We start from the raw sequence: 16,587 nt of genomic DNA, 5'->3' as shown, positions 1-16,587 counted from the left end.
CCTAAAGGATAAAAGAACGCGTCGAGGCAAGTTCCCACTCTTTTTTTTTTTTTTTTTCCTCTTTTCCCAATCCATATTTATTTAGTCCTCATCTTGATATACAGCAACTGTGAAAATGGCTTCTCGTGGTATGTAACACAAATCCAGAGCAAAAACATCAGATCAAATGATTGATCCCTGATACAGACGTATACATTTCTGCTGTGAGCCGTACTCCTATTGGAGGCTTCAACGGTTCCTTGGCTTCTCTTCAAGCAACTAAGCTTGGCTCCATCGCTATTGAATGTAAGATGGCAATTGAAATGGAATGCAATGCAAATGGTGTAACATTTGGATATGATTAGCTGCCATGAAGAAATCGACTGTCCCTGTGGAAGCCGTTGAAGAAGTCGTTTTTGGTTGCGTTTTACCTGCTAATCTCGGCCAAAACCCTGCTCGTGTTGCTGCTCTTGGTGCTGGTCTTCATGACACCACCATTGCTACCACTGTCAATAAGGTGTGTGCTTCTGCTATGAAAGGTATGGCTCAGTCCAATGTGTGCCAAGATGGATGTCTCATCTTGTGATTTGCTTAGCTGTCATTATCGGTGCTCAAACAATCATGCTTGGGCAAGCAGATGTCGTTATTGCTGGTGGTATGGAGTCCATGTCAAATACACCTTACTATCTCCCCAAGCAACGTTTTGGCTCCGTCTATGGTAACACTGAAGTCGTTGACGGTGTTGTCAAAGATGGTTTGTATGACATTTACAACGACTACTTGATGGGTGTTGCTGCTGAAGAATGTGCTACTGAATATGGCATCACGCGTGAGCAACAGGACGACTTTGCTATTGAATCTTACAAGCGAGCTCAAGCTGCTCATGCTGCTGGTCTTTACAAGGATGAGATCGTGCCTGTCGTTGTCAGTGGTGGACGTGGTAAACCTGATCGTGTCATTGAACAAGATGATGAGATGCTTAAACTGAACGAGGATAAGTTGCGTGCTGTTCGCCCTGCTTTTGCTGGCAAGGAGGGTACCGTCACTGCTCCCAACTCTTCTCCGTTGAGTGATGGTGCTACTGCCATTGTGCTTTGTTCCAAAGAGGCTGCTGACAGGTACGGTTTAACCTTGTTGGCCAAGATCAAGGGCTGGGGTGATGCGGCTCAAGCACCCGCCCGCTTCACCACCTCTCCTGCCTTGGCCTTGCCCAAGGCCATCAAACATGCCGGCTTGAAGCCCGAGGATATTGAGTACCATGAAATCAATGAAGCCTTCTCTGTTGTTGCTTGTGCCAACTCCAAGATTTTGAAACTGAATAAGGAGCATGTCAATATTTGGGGCGGTGCTGTTGCTATGGGTCATCCCTTGGGTTGTTCTGGTGCTAGAATCATTGCTACATTGACCTCTGTGTTGAAGCACAAGAAGGCTAAATATGGTGCTGCTGCTATTTGTAATGGTGGAGGAGGAGCATCCGCTATTGTCATTGAGCGTGTATAGCGTGATTGTACACCTTTTGCCAAAATGATGTCGCACTAACAAAAATTTTTTAAAAAAAAAGAGTGTGTCGCATAAATAGAAAAAAAGATGTCGCATTTATAGAAAAAAAAAGATATCGCATTTATAGTAAATCTTTCTTGTCAACAAAACACAATTAAAATGAGTTACACATTTTATTTCGAAGATGGTGCAGGAAACATTGTAAATGAAAATGGGGAAGGGCCTATAAAATTTACAGTTAGTTACATGTAATGAGAGTACAATGGTAAAATAAACAAGACAACTGGCAGTTTCTACAAAAGACAATTTTCATCTTTAGAAATCATAGACAATCTCACAAGACTAATAGGTATCAGTGCAGGAATCGTAACCAAAGAGAGCGATGCAATCATGGCCGTAAAGGTACACTCATGCATACCAAGTAATCCTGTTGTCTTGTTGAAATGAAATACTTATCTTGCAAGGAGTATTTGTCTTGATGTCATTCATTCTGTCACAATATCAACAAAGGAGGGATCTTGTATACTATTATAATAAGGCACTCAGTTGCTGGATCTGATTCTCCTGTTTACAAACAGATCATTCGATATTACCAAAAGCCTGTTTTTTAATGTTTGTAAGATATTCAAGTCGGTTCTGCAATAATCACCCAATTGAAAGTATGATGTGGGAGAATACAACAACAAACTTCACTTACGAAAGTGGCCATATTTCTGTAGATGAAGAGCCTGTATCTAAAAGACAGACGCCCTAAACATTGGTGAGTGTATGTATGTGTTTTTGATTGTAATAATGATGCTGTATGTCACAAAAATGGGAACAGATAATTAATTACATGGAAAGCCTGCACAACCCACTTAGAACCACTTACTTGGAAAGGAAGCGCGACCGAAGAATTAACCGCCTTGTATATATTCTGGTGGATGATATTGAGCCAGATTATATAGAATGTAGACAGAATTAGGCTGAACATTGGCAGAATGGGGCCAACGGCTAAAAAGAGAAATGCAACTAAAGCAAGGATTTTTACGCGTGAAAAATAATAATAATAATTGGGACGACAGATGCAGAGTCGCATTTAAGCTTGGCATCGATTTTCTCATTATGCAGCGGCAAGATAGGACTTTTGGTACTTTCCTGTTCTTGTAAAATGTCCTCCAACGAAGTGTATTATTCGATGACTGAAGTAGCTGACGTAAATTTACTTGTTGAAGCTGGTAAGTAATTAGTTGGAAATCTTCAAAAAAAAAAATTAACATGTTTCTAAAAATATTATAAAAGGTGAGGCCGAGCTCTTTGAAATCTATAAGGTGATTCAACACAACAATGACATAAAGGATTGGAAGGTGCTCAAAATCTTTCAACATACCATACAGAAATTTTACTCCGATGACTATACACAAGCAGTAGATAGCTTCAAGAACTCCTTCAAGAAATTTTTAAACGACTATAGCTCACCAGACAAACGACAAAAATTGGCCATAGAGAAAATGAGAAACAATGTTGGTGCGTTGTTAGCATCAAAACCTGCCCAAGTTGCATTTGAAAAGAGGAGGAGTGGTGTAAGTAGTTTTTGATGTATCTTTTTCTTCTTTGATAAGTTAAATAGGAACTTGAAGAGTTGTACGGCGCGCATACCAAAAATAGTGTATACCAGGATAAGATCACCCTCGTTGATTCAACCAATATTGAAAATAATGCTGGGCCTTCAACCTCCAAGCCGCAGCCAGTACCTCCAAATAAGAAAAGAACAATCGCCAAGCCAAAGACACGCTCAAAGAAAAAAAAACAAAGCGCTTAGAAGTCAGGGATATTAAACACTTGCCATTCGATCAAAAGATACATACCTTGGTTGGTAATTTGTAAGTAGTTTGTTTTATAAACAATGTTATCGTAAATTATCCCATTGATTTATTTTTGTTTAAACAGTGATTCAAATAACATCTTGAATCTTGCTAGCCCCGGATTGATTCCAGAAAGATTCACCTATTCATTATATCGGTTGTGATGAACTAGCCAGTGCCGTTCACGCCAGATTCAGGTCCCATTCCAAACACGAGCGCTTTGATCAACGCGTGGACCGCATCCGAGACAGAGTGCGAGATACCCCTGACTTGCTGTTTCGTATACAGGCAGATGGATCACTTACATTTTGGGGTGTGCAGCATCTGAATTCAGTGCCTCGTCGAATTCCAAGAGTGTTTGTAGTGCTGCGTGTGGACAAGGCCATTGATCCGTTGGATGTTATCTACTTCTTAAATCCGACACACATTTTGCATGATTATTCACATATTCAGTCAGCATGTAAGTTGAAAGAGCTTGTTTGGGCGTGCCGTCATACTGAAAGATATACAGCCACAATCAAACCCATCGAGTTGTCGCTGGTGGCCAGAAATCTGCACGGACAATTGCGCTGTTACAGTCTCAATTTGATTGATTTCCTCGATTCAACTTCATTTTCACCCAGACTGCACTTGAAATACACATGGTTGGGCCATCAGCACTCCATCTCAAAACTGTATCAAACACAAAAGAACCGATTTTGCACAGTGGGTGTCGATGGACAGATCAATGTGTGGAAATATGAGCTGAGAGAGGTATTTTATTAACTGATGAAGTATTGCCCTGAGAGTGCTACTCACAACATGCGTTAGACATGTGGCAAAATGACGACTCAGTTGCAACTGGACTGTTCATTGTTTGTTGAATCCAAGCAACTCTTGGCTGTACCTGTGGATAAAGGTAGAGATCATCTCTGTTATAACCAAGGAGAAGAGCACTAAAAAAAAATCAACATTAGATTAAATTTTTAGCAGTGTATGATGGACATCACGTCAAGCTGTACGAGTTTGATAAACAAAATTGCCATTTACACCATTTCATCACATGCGAGACGGAAGCTGCTTTGGATCTATCATCATTACATGTATACAATAGGGAGGAAGCAGATTCAGGAGAGAAATCATTTTTGCTGATAGGTGTATCCACCACACTGAGACAAATCAGTACCTGGCATTTGACCCGCAACCATCTGCAACACATGGATATCGCATTTCGAGGTACACAGACTATGCCTTGGACAGTGGATCCCAATGTAGTGGGATCAGCCAGTCAATGGGCAACCAACACGGCTTCGAAACTATTCCACAAAATGGCGTTACAGAAGAAGCCTGTATTGATCGTATCATTGGGACCAGAGATCATTTTTTATGGCATCAACACCGACACAACCAACATTGAATGGAATGCTTTGTTCAGCATGGACACTTCCAGCAGTAGTCGTATACATCAAATCAAGTGTGCGCCAGGCACAGTGGCATTGGTGACTGGTCAAGATCACAAAACCTTGTCTATTTGGATGGAAATACGATCAGGCGTAGCACCCAGGTGTGTCAAGACATTTGAGTTTGATGAGCCTGTGCGTGATATTGCTTGGAATGTTACTTCAGATGCTCAGTTTATCCTAGCTATTGCATTTTCCAAGAGTGTCGGTATCTTTGGGCAAAAGAGAGCATCGAACAATGCAAACAATGATGATATCTGGGCTTGTTATACTACATTCAAGGTGGATACGTGAGTAGACTTTGTTGTAGATATGAAAGAGTGTTGCTTACTTGTTGGAATAGCCCAGAGGATATCACTGCGCTGGCTTGGGTTGATTGCGGTTTATTGACAGTGGCAGCAGGAAACCAGCTTAGATGTTATTTGAAATGGCTGATTGACGATGATAGGATATCCAAAGGTAATGAAGTGAATAGGTACTGTGTTGCCTCTTTACTGACTTGCGGCTTTAGCTGTTTGAGTGCATGGAGATAGTCAGGTGGAGCCCATGTCCAGTATATTTGACATTTCTTATGAAATGAACGGCCCTTTGCCCTTTTACCATCCAGATCATCTTATTCATTACATCATGTGGGGCAAAATGGATCTGGTACACAGTGTCTTGGTCTCTCTGTACACTTTCTTTAAACAGTTTGTCGATGATGAGGACAATAGCATCAACGAATTTCCTCCAGTGTCCTTTTCCAAGATGTTGAAGCTTCAAAATGTATGTTATAGGCATAGCATATACCTCGCATTTGGGCGCTAATCATGTTGAATATAGGGCGAGTCCAAGAAGGGTGCCAAGCAAGAGTACAATGGGTTATTTGAGGACGATGATGACGCAGACGATGCTGACACAATGTATGTATAAGTATTCGCATCATGTATTGTTTCTCTTTTGCTTTCTTCCTTGTTATTGATTTACCATACCACTAGACAAAACGAGGGCGATGACACTGTTCGAGCATTGACATCAAATGAAGCCAAGAACCTGGCTCACTACCTCAAGGTGAAAGTGTTGCCTGGATTGAACGAAAGTGAGAGAATTCACTTGATTGCTATGGTGGATACCATTGTTGAAGTAAGCTGACCTTGTGCCTCTCCATTAACACAGCGACTAACGCTACACAGATCACCAACCAAGGCGACTCACTGGATGAGAATGGTGCTCGATTTACGGCACTACTAGAAAATCACTTTCATCTAAACAAATCACTGCCACCAGAACAACGACAGATGCAATTGGAATCAAGGGATTATGTATGGGCATTGCACAGTCAATCGCAGGATCTACTGTTGGAAAGATGTATTCGACTCTGTGACAATACACTGGTTTGGCAAGATGCTCGCAATTTGGGTCTGTTTATATGGCTGCAAAAGATTGATGTCGTGGTAAGTGATTCAGTAGGCGCATTGCTTCGTATACTCACTCTCAATGTGCTGGCAGAGAGACCAAATGGCCACCATTGCAAGAAATATATACTTGTCAAAATCCGCTGAAGCAAGAGATCCAGTAGACTGCACACTGTACTACCTGGCACTACGTAAAAAAGAATCTCATCGAGGGTTTGTGGAAGACAACTTCGTCTCACAAGGAACAAGCAGCCATGAAAAAGTTCCTGGCAAATGATTTCACGGATCCACAATGGCAGAGAGCAGCGTCAAAGAATGCGTTTGCACTATTGGGAAAGCAACGATTTGGTAGGTGTATATCAACAAACCAGTAGATGTACAACGTTAACACATCGATAGAATACGCCGCTGCCTTCTTTTTGTTGGCAGACAAACTGAAGGATGCCGTCAATGTCATCCTTAAAAACGTCAAAGACTTTCATCTTGCCATCGCCATCTGTCGTGTGTATGAAGGAGATCATAGCCCTCTGTTACGAGACATCCTAGAGAATTCCGTGATCCCCATGGCGATAGAAAACAACGATCGCTGGCTGGTCAGTATGACTTACTGGTTGCTAAACAGACACAAGGATGCAGTGCGTGCCATGGTAGTGCCATTGACCCAGTTCACTGACAAGGACATGGATACAACAGGCGCAGATTCGGCAGCAGTAGTGCATGATCCTAATGCCTTTATTCTGTACCACCATCTGAAAAAGAATCTGACGCAGGATCAAAAATCCATTGTGCCTTACGATATTGAATATGGATTCTCTCTGCTTGTATCGCGATCGTATGAACGGTTAGGCTGTCCCTTGCTGGCACTGTACATTTTGACCAAGTATTACATGAAGCCACCCTCTGCCGCTGTAGAACCACCTCCAAAAGAGGCTCGATTAGACAAAGCTGAAGATTTGTTTGGTTCCGATGACACCACAGCACCAGCTTACGCCACAGATTTGTTTGCTGATGATACGAAAGCCACACAAAAATTTGCTCGTGCTTCTGATCTGTTTGCTGATGATGACGATGACTTGTTTGCAGACCCCAAAAAGCCATCCTATGCCAGTAATCTGTTTGATGACGATGACAACGACATATTCGCTACCAAGAAGCCAGCGTCGTCTTCCAAAGGCTTATTTGATGATGATGAGGAGGGTGACATATTTGCAAGCACAAACACCCCCGCAACTGCACTATCTGATGCTGAAGAGGAACAAGACACCCTGGATCCTTCAGAAAGAGAATACGATGGTTTGGATAGTTTTAAAGCCTTGCTTGTGATTCGTTTGCTTCAGGTAAACGGTGCCCATATACTCCTTGACACAAACAGCTCACACTCTCTTAAATAGACCTTCTTCCATGCTGCATCTGCGCTGTACAACGGCTTACAACAGCCTGACGACGCTTACGTAAGCGTCTATCGCTCCCACTTTGTTCGAAATCGTCAAGCACTACTGGATTTAGGTGAATCTGTCAAGATTCCGCCTGACATCTTTTCTCGCTTGCTGATGGAAAAGAGTATCAAAACAGACGTATTCCCTCTTTACTTGTATATTCTGAACGAAGGCATTCCCAAGGACTTTGATGTCCATTAATTCTTGAGAGCCTTGTGCACTGAAAGGCTCGTGCACTCTCATTAGTAACCTAAATCTGTAATGGCAAGTGGTAAATGCATGAAATCATGCCGAGTATTTATTCTTGAATGTGTCATTTGGCTCACGCAATGACCTTTTCTTGCTAAGGTCTATATATAAAAAGACTTGCTGTAGTATGTTTATACTCCAAATGTGTTTCACACTGTTTTAGGTCCCTGGAACTAGTATATTATCCCCTCCTTGATCTGTCTGATCTGTTTCATATAAGAAACGGTCTTTACAAAACGAGAAGGAAGAGGCAAATCCGAGCAAAAGCCATCCTATCAAGAAGAGATCAGTGCAGGTGCCACTTTTGATCTAGCTCCTTATTGGTGTCCTCTTTGAACTACTTTCCATCATCACCATGACTCAAGAAGCGGCATAGTCGGCACCCCCCCCCCAACTTTTTGTCAATACATGATGCTGTTGTACTGTATAAGGTCTTATTTGCCTTCATGCTCTCTGTCAACGTATGTAGTATGCATTTTCTTCCGGCTTAAAGGAGTCTTTATGTTGGAGGTACGTATCTGTCAAGCATAGGCTATGCCACATATGATGTTTGTAAAAAAAAGCATGGTATGTTTTCCCTGTCAAAATAAACAAATGCATGTGATTGACTTTATAGGCTTGTCGCTTTATCGACGTCCGTCAGCAACAGTCAGTATATTGGACGCTACTGATTCAGTATTTGATCGTGTTTGATATCTAAAGTAATATATAATAGCGTAAAGTATTAGAGACTGATGAATATGAGAAAAGACGACAAAACTCACAGTGATCTTCCAATATTATCCTTCTGTACTGGTTATCAAAGAGCTACTATAATAAAAATATCTGCGTCAACAATGTCAAAATCAACCCTGCCGAAGCGATCATTTGCAAAAAGCTTTATAGTTTTGGAGGAAGAGAAGATATAGGTGGCAAGGATAGCTCCATGGCCTGACAGCTGTCAGAGAGGCATTGGGCTTGTTGAGCATACTAAGCATCCTGTACACCTCAACCACATTAGGTGCGACTTTTGTTTATGCATTTCTTAGATTTGTTCTTTCCTCTAGCAACTGGACTCGCGCAGAGTCCCTTAAAAAAATGACTACAATATAAATGCATACTCTGATCTTTGAAATCAATGTAGCCCATTTTTGCAGCAATTTTAGACGGCAATAATGTAGTGAAATTGAAAAAAAAAATTGACCAAGGATTGAATGACAAATAACATTCATAATATCAAAACCATTTATTTAAATATGCTTTCAGTCATAATCAATGAGACTAGTAGTCAAACGTTGCTCTTCTTAGCTTCTCAAATCATAGAATGATTTGATACTGACAGGATTAACCTCGAGAAGGTGAGAGCGCTCTAATCCCAAAAAGTGATAATTGTGGCTTTCACCACGGTGAGGCGATTTATACATTCGCTTGTGAATGGCACCTCCGGAACAAGTTCACTTGGCAGCACTACCGCCCCAACTCCCCAGGAGCAACTCAAGCATGGAAACCCGAAGGGAGAGGTACCCAAAGGATACGAAGGCAGAATCTGATGACTCATAACCAAGCAACTCCCTACAAATTGAAGGCAGTGAGAGTATCATTTGGTTCAGTTCTTACCCGTGATGGCAAAGGAAGACTACAAATAAGATTACATTTAGTAGATGCTGCTTGATTCATCAGCATTGCTTCTTCTCTTACCTCGAGTACGGCATGTATTTTGAAAAGAAAATAGGGGGCAAATGTTTCGAAACAAGGTGACACGAGCATATAAAAACTTCTGTGCTGGAAATAGAGTTCATTGCAAGTAAACAACAGTGTCAATTGATAATGGGTTGCCATACCAGCATATGGTGAATCTCTCTCTTTCTTCATTTCGTATATTACCATGGTTGCTACGACATTGTTGATCAGTTTTCCAGAAGAAATTTGGGAGCAAATTTGCTCCTTCTTGAATTTTCAAGACAGATTTCAGTTGGCAATGACAAGCAAAAAGTCTTACGATATTGTGAAAATGATCAGAAGCGATATTTACCTAGCTGTTGACCTGAACGACCAGCGCCAAAGCAGCTTCCTTGTGCATCAGGTTGAACATTTACAGATTTCCAATCCTTCAGTCTATTTTCATGACCTTTATAAGGTTCTGACACAATTTCGATTTGTTAACCACCTTGATCTTTTACCCTTTTGGATCAGGAAAACTTCAACAGCGGTCGATTTTTGTCTTGCATTGATCAAACAAGACGCTCGTATAAAATAACTGTCAAATCAGATTATTTCATGAATATTGGCCAATTCAAAAAATGGATGCTGCAATTCATTTACGGCGATGAAGAGAGAGATGCCACCAACAATGAATTAACATTACTGAACAAGAATTTCTTGTATCAGAAATTTCGAGCTTTCAATGACAAAAGAATGAAGCTGATCAAGTAGACAGTTGCCATTTGTTTATCTTTGAGATAGAGCAATTTGTTAGTTGAGTTGCTACGACTGTATTTTTTTATCTTTATAGTTGTACTATTCTTTCTATGTATACATCAAAATATATTTCCTAGTCTGAATCATTGACATTTATTGCTCATCGTATGTAGTGGCAAAAAACGTATCCATATCTTTGGCAATATATAATGGTTGTCTTTTATGAAGCAAGTTGAGGTCTCGACGAAATCATTTTCGATTTATTGTCATGCGTAATAGAATACTGCATCATCTGCTGCTGCAATGATGAAGCCTGCAGCTGATCCGCTACTGAGCGACCTCAAAGCGATTTGGCCCCCGCTCTGAGGTTGAAGCGGCAACGACATTCGTGATCGAATCGACTTAAATCGACTCTTTTTTTTAAAATTGTGCGACAACTTAAATTTTTGTTAGTGCGACATCATTTTGGCAAAAGGTGTATATCATCTTTTTTAGATCTGAGAATAAAATCAGCATAACGATTTGTCCTTTGTTACACTTGTTGATTGAGAGGGCATTTACCATTCCCAATACCATGACATGGTGTTTGACTCGGACTAAAATGCAAGAGCAAATAGTTATGAGAAGCGACTTGCTCAGTAACAGAGATGCTTTCGATAGTTTGACATTTGACTACACCAATGCACTCTCTACGAGCATGTATCAAGAAGAGTGCTGGTCTATCAGACATTTCTGACCAAGTGTTGTCAATATAAGTGACATATACAAAGTCGTTGGTGCATCCCTGATTGAAACCGCTTAATATGTAAGCTGGCCAAGACATTAGGTCTTGTGCAGAGTATGGTTCTGTCTTGTAGCAACTTCCATCAACCGCCTTTTCTCTCAGCATCCCGCCTCAGTCGAGCGATGATGACTGAAACGCCATCGAGTACCGCTGGAGGATCTTGTTTTACCTGCTGTCATCAGCCAGGAAGGAAATGTGCTTTTTACTCAAGATTGACGCTGGTGATGACCATGTAAGTCCTCCCAATGTTTACATGATCCCCGCAAAGGCACCAAGGAATCCACCAGTGATATCATTAGCTCTTCTGAACTTCTGATCTAAGAAGCAAAGAGCCGCATTGTATTTATAGCAACATCTTTAAAAGGCAAATTTGCGGCTTGGCTTGTGTCTACAAAACGTTTCTATAAAAAGGTCAAATGTTTTTATGAATAGCACTAAATCAAGATTTCAAGCATATATAAAAAGAATGGATTTATATCAAAAGAGTTCTCTTATCTCACTTGTTTTTTTCCACCATACACCATGCTCAGTGCTCAAGAAAATGCCTGGTGTGTTTACACTGCCCTGTTTTTATTCTTCTCCATCATTCTGACATGCAGATGTCGACACAATATTTTGTTGATTCCGTTTGCACTATTTGGCCTGCTGATGTCCATTGGAAATATTTGTCTTTTGGCTGCTCATTACGGTGAAACAAGCGTGCCTGTGGATTGGGTCAGCAAAAGCTTGGTATTGAGCTTGTTGCCTGCTGCTTCCGTGCTGGTGTTCGTGGGCATCATGGAGGCGCAATTGATCTTTATCCGTCATATCGCTACTGCCATCCATAACCGTGATCATTGGGGAAGTCTCTATCTGCGTGAACCCGAGAAAAGAAAGCCTAGCACCAAAATGCATCCTGCCAGACCGTGGACCTACTATACAAGCTTCGTGTCACTGGCGCTGTACACGTTGCTGGCCATGGCTTCTGTCATTCTCTTGGCAGCTGCTACATCCATCACCCAAAAGAAGATTGGCGGCGCTGTGTGCGTCACTTTGATGCTCCTGGTTGTGTGTTTCAACACGTTGGTTATCATGTCGTATAGTAAATCAACAAACCATGTCCGTCTGATTCGTCGCAATCGAGATGATATGCTCTTTTTGAAGGTTACTCCCATCTTGTTCTCGGTCTGCATGGCTGGAATGACTGCACTTTCCTGGATCTACTGCCTTGATGATGATCCAATGACCATCTCCATCACGCTGTGGATTGTGCTAGAATCCTTTGTTGTTTATTTGCCATTAATAGCCATTCTCATCATGTGCATTTACACTGGTAAGATCAAGAAGATGGGCCGTCAATACCGCATCGAAACAGATCAGAGAAGCTTCAACAATCCCTACTCTTACAAGACTGTTACTGATATCGAATCTGTCACCAAGAAGCTTTGTCAAGAGGAGAGCAATACACTGGCTTGTCCACCACCGCCCGCGTATCAGCCGGTCCACAAACCCTCTCCATTGGCATCTTATGCTTAAAAACTCCCCCTTTTCATTTTGTAAATTTCCACCTCCTCTTTCTCTCTTCATTCATTGTATAAAGTAATCACAAAACATATCACCTGCCTTAAATGACCCTCATCTAATCGTAAATAAACAAAAAAATTTAGCCTTTTTGCACATGATTTTCAAAGAGAAGGATGTAGGCACATACACCATGGCCATTGGAATAGCACCTGTCCTTTGTTTCGCAGTTAGCAGTGGCCAACTCTGCTCAATCAAGTCTGGATCAACGACGGCGATGGCTCATGGGGATTGGCTGATTTGCATCTGATGTTGATTTGTGAGCAATTTCATGTCATACAAAAGACTGGCTATCATTCGGCATTAACCCACTAGCACGCATAAGTCACTAACAAAAAGCAACTTGTTTCAATTTGGAAATAATCTCTGTGCCATGGTGGTGCATCATCATGCGCCCTTGTAGGCTATATGCAGCCTCTACTTGCACTCAATTCTGAAATGAATGAATAACAAACGGGGGAGGGGGGATTATCAAGGAGGGAGTGGTACAAAATGTGAATGTGACCGTAACAGAGCATATGTAGGCATGCAAAGGAAAGGTTAAAACTGCTTACAAAATTCACATTGTATTTTCTCAGGACCTTTTTCTATCTTTCCTTTCTTCCTTACCTACACAAAACATGAGCCTACTGACATCTTGCTCAAGAAGGAGACTCTCCACACTGGCAGCCAGTATCTCACCGCAGCATCCAACACCACCTGCAATACAAGCACCATCGCATGGCCAGCATTTCTACATGAACAAGACCTTGGATACATACTACTCGCAAAGTCCGACTCCTCTTACATTAAGACAGTTGATCTTTTATGAACGACACATCAACACAGAGCGTCTATTGAAATCAGCAAACTACGTGCGAACAGAGCTGCCCATTCGCATTGCTCATCGCATCCGAGAATTTCAAAAACTACCGTACATTCTGGGCACCAATCCACACATTGAAAACGTATATGATCTCTATTGGCAAGCATTTGAACGCATCCGCAAAGTACCAGAGATTACAACCAGGCAGCAAAATGAGGCGTTTTGTGATCTGCTACAGGAGTCGCTGGATGCCCATTTGGTGATAATACCACAATTGGCAAAAGGCATCAATGAATGTGAGCAACAGCATGATGGGATCATGTCGATGGATAGGCTGGATCGGTTCATGAATGCTACGCTACGGTCTCGTATCTCAAGACGCGTTTTGACGGAACACCATCTAGTGCTATCCAACAGGAAGAAATCCATATTCAATGTCTGCTCCTCGCACAATGTATTAACTAAGTGCATCCATTTGGTCCAAGCACATGCGTCTTACTTGCAGCAGCAGCAAGATCCCTCAGAGCCAGCGATGGTGCTACCCAAGATTCAACTGAACGGCACAGACACAGAATTCACGTACCTATCAGATCACGTAGAGTACATTATATTCCAGCTTTTGTCCAATGCATTTCGACATGCGACACAACCCTATTCGGCAACAGCACACACGATACCCAAAGAGATCAGAGTAACTCTCTGCTCCAATGAGCAAGATGTCTTGTTTCGCATATCGGATCAAGGAGGAGGCATGAGCAAACAGGTGTACAAGGATTTGTGGTCGTACGGCAATTACAAGCGGTTTGGCAACATGGAGCATGTCGATCAATTGGAGGCCAAGCTGAACGAGCATGACAAGATGGTGATGAGATTGGGAATTGGACTACCCATGAGTCGTGTGTATGCAGAGTATTGGGGAGGTGATATCAACATTGTCACTATGGAGGGCTATGGCACAGACGCCTATGTTCGCTTACCAAGACTAGGCACTCAAAATGAAAACATCATTACAGAATCTCCCTTGGATGAAGTGATCATGTAGCTTTTGATTGGCTCAAAAATCATTTTTTTTTTTTTTTAGTGTATCCATTGTAGTTTTAAATTTATAGCATGCCTAATACAGGATTGTTTCTTTATCTTTTCTCTTTCTTTTTAATTGTTTCGTCCCGTTTCTTGTTCTAATACGCCAAGATGAGCTCAAGTAAGTAGGGTTTGCACACGCACTCTGATTCTATAAGGGCAATTACTCATTCAAGAGGTACACCATCTTAGATTTAAAAATTGCCTGTGTTGTAAATATTCTACTTGCTGCTTTATTACCCCCCCCCCCCTAGTGTTTCAAACGTAGACCTGACACATGGATTCCTTATAGATGGTTGGCTTGCCTGCAAGAGGCAAAACGTACATTTCGCAAAAGGGTATACATCGCAATCCATGGCCCCTCAAGAAATAAGAAATCTCACCCTCTTTTAAAGTTTGCAGATACCTCACCTGGTTGGGCATCAAGACAAAGGTATTCAATGTTGGCAATTACCGCCGCCAATTGCATGGTGCCAATTTACCCCACACATTCTTTGATCCACACAATACATTGGGCGAGCAACAGAGACGAGAAGCAGCAGCAGCAGCATTGGAGGACATGATGAGATGGTTCCGAGATGATCAGGGCATCGTTGCCATCTACGATGCCACAAACAGCACGACTGCAAGACGTCGATGGTTGTGTGAAAAGCTGGGAAGCGAGGATATTCAAGTGCTGTTCATCGAATCCATCTGCCAAGACGAGGAGTTGATTTTAGCAAATATCAAAGACGTCAAATTATCATCCCCCGATTACGCTAAAATGGATCCTGACGAAGCTGCCGTTGATTTCAGAGCTCGTATCGATCACTACAAGGAACAATACGAAACGATCACCGAACAAGAACTGACTTACATCAAGCTGATCAATGTCGGCAGCCAGAACATTATCAACCAGATCCAAGGCTATCTAGAGTCAAGAATTGTCTACTATCTGATGAATCTCCATATCGCACCCAGAAAGATTTACTTTAGTCGACACGGTGAATCGCAATACAATCTCGCAGGTAAAATTGGCGGTGACTCCAACTTGTCTGAACGAGGTCGCTTGTATGCTGTGAAGCTGCCTGACTTGATAAAGACAAACCTGGGCGATCAGGATTTGACTGTGTGGACATCCACCATGAAGAGAACAATTGAAACCAGCGAGAAATTAGACTATCCAAAGCTACAGTGGAAAGCATTAGATGAGCTGGATGCTGGTGTCTGTGATGGAATGACATATGAAGAGATTGAGGTAACAGTCTACATTGAGATCTGGCAATGGTGTCAACACAAAACTGACACAGTGACACCTCTCCTTTATTAGCAAAAATATCCAGAAGATTTCGCAAACCGCGATGAAGACAAGTTCAACTACAGGTATAGAGGAGGAGAATCTTACGGCGATGTTGTGCTCAGACTGGAGCCTGTTATTATGGAACTAGAGAGACATGAAAACATCTTGATCATTGGCCATCAAGCCATCCTGAGATGTATTTATGCCTACTTCATGAACTATAGTCATGAAGATTTGCCATACATCAAGATCCCTCTCCATACCGTCATTGAATTAACACCAAAAGCATATGGATGCGAAGAAAAGCGATTCAAAGGTATGTTCAGCTAGACGTTTGGAACGGAAGCCACTCACCTTTTCTTTGCTATTTTGCATAGTTGACATTGACGCTGTGGATACGCATAGACCCAAAGTCAAGAAATCTACATCGATTCGCAAGCTGATGCCTTCATTGAAACTGCCTGCTGTCGGTGCTAGTGGTGAAATCGTCAGAGATCCCATGAGTCCTATCATTCCTATTAGCCCTCAGTTGTTTCCAAAGGGCAGTACTTCAACAACAACAAGCTCAAAGGCCAGCAGTAGTGCTCTTACCAACCTTGACCTGGGCGATACCTATTTTACTAAAAAATCTGAATAATAAAATGCTGTGGCAATCATCACAAATCTGTTGATCGTCAGTAGACACTTTCAATTCACAATCCCCTTCTGGATACGACAAGTTGGAAAAGCATCGGTTACAAAGCAAGAGCATCATTATTGGTGATTTCATGATTCGCATCAATTTTGGTAGATGCGTTCATGATCCCAGACAGCTGGGGAGCAAAGGTATCAGCAGAAAGTA

The 16,587-nt window shown here is 41.8% G+C and overlaps 5 protein-coding genes across 5 annotated transcripts; all 5 read left to right on the top strand.

Annotated features, from left to right (window-relative positions):
- Nucleotides 1-115: 115 nt before the first annotated feature.
- Nucleotides 116-1,479, top strand: ATC70_012597 (Importin subunit alpha; the record flags this gene model as incomplete). Its single annotated transcript, XM_064831768.1, has 4 exons — nt 116-128; nt 187-285; nt 345-518; nt 575-1,479. The coding sequence occupies 4 exons, from the start codon at nt 116-118 to the stop codon at nt 1,477-1,479; spliced, it is 1,191 nt and encodes a 396-aa protein (XP_064678048.1).
- Nucleotides 1,480-2,629: 1,150 nt separating this feature from the next.
- On the top strand, nt 2,630-7,793 carry ATC70_012596 (uncharacterized protein; the record flags this gene model as incomplete). Its single annotated transcript, XM_064831767.1, has 15 exons — nt 2,630-2,696; nt 2,761-3,041; nt 3,456-3,783; nt 3,835-4,076; nt 4,134-4,221; nt 4,293-5,052; nt 5,106-5,237; nt 5,296-5,527; nt 5,585-5,664; nt 5,740-5,884; nt 5,935-6,195; nt 6,251-6,347; nt 6,409-6,504; nt 6,556-7,493; nt 7,548-7,793. The coding sequence occupies 15 exons, from the start codon at nt 2,630-2,632 to the stop codon at nt 7,791-7,793; spliced, it is 3,993 nt and encodes a 1,330-aa protein (XP_064678047.1).
- Nucleotides 7,794-11,544: 3,751 nt separating this feature from the next.
- Nucleotides 11,545-12,537, top strand: SFU1_4 (GATA type transcriptional activator of nitrogen-regulated proteins; the record flags this gene model as incomplete). Its single annotated transcript, XM_064831766.1, has 1 exon — nt 11,545-12,537. The coding sequence occupies one exon, from the start codon at nt 11,545-11,547 to the stop codon at nt 12,535-12,537; it is 993 nt and encodes a 330-aa protein (XP_064678046.1).
- A 665-nt stretch (nt 12,538-13,202) lies between these two features.
- On the top strand, nt 13,203-14,429 carry ATC70_012594 (uncharacterized protein; the record flags this gene model as incomplete). Its single annotated transcript, XM_064831765.1, has 1 exon — nt 13,203-14,429. The coding sequence occupies one exon, from the start codon at nt 13,203-13,205 to the stop codon at nt 14,427-14,429; it is 1,227 nt and encodes a 408-aa protein (XP_064678045.1).
- A 149-nt stretch (nt 14,430-14,578) lies between these two features.
- Nucleotides 14,579-16,383, top strand: ATC70_012593 (uncharacterized protein; the record flags this gene model as incomplete). Its single annotated transcript, XM_064831764.1, has 6 exons — nt 14,579-14,588; nt 14,660-14,679; nt 14,760-14,805; nt 14,863-15,704; nt 15,777-16,062; nt 16,124-16,383. The coding sequence occupies 6 exons, from the start codon at nt 14,579-14,581 to the stop codon at nt 16,381-16,383; spliced, it is 1,464 nt and encodes a 487-aa protein (XP_064678044.1).
- Between the last annotated feature and the right edge of the window lie 204 nt (nt 16,384-16,587).

This window comes from Mucor velutinosus (assembly GCF_035048745.1).
Source record: "Mucor velutinosus strain NIH1002 chromosome Unknown tig00001569, whole genome shotgun sequence".
NCBI classification, from domain to species: Eukaryota; Fungi; Mucoromycota; class Mucoromycetes; order Mucorales; family Mucoraceae; genus Mucor; species Mucor velutinosus.
The sequence above is the reverse complement of the archived record's forward strand: the minus strand, read 5'-3'. Positions and strand labels throughout refer to the sequence as shown.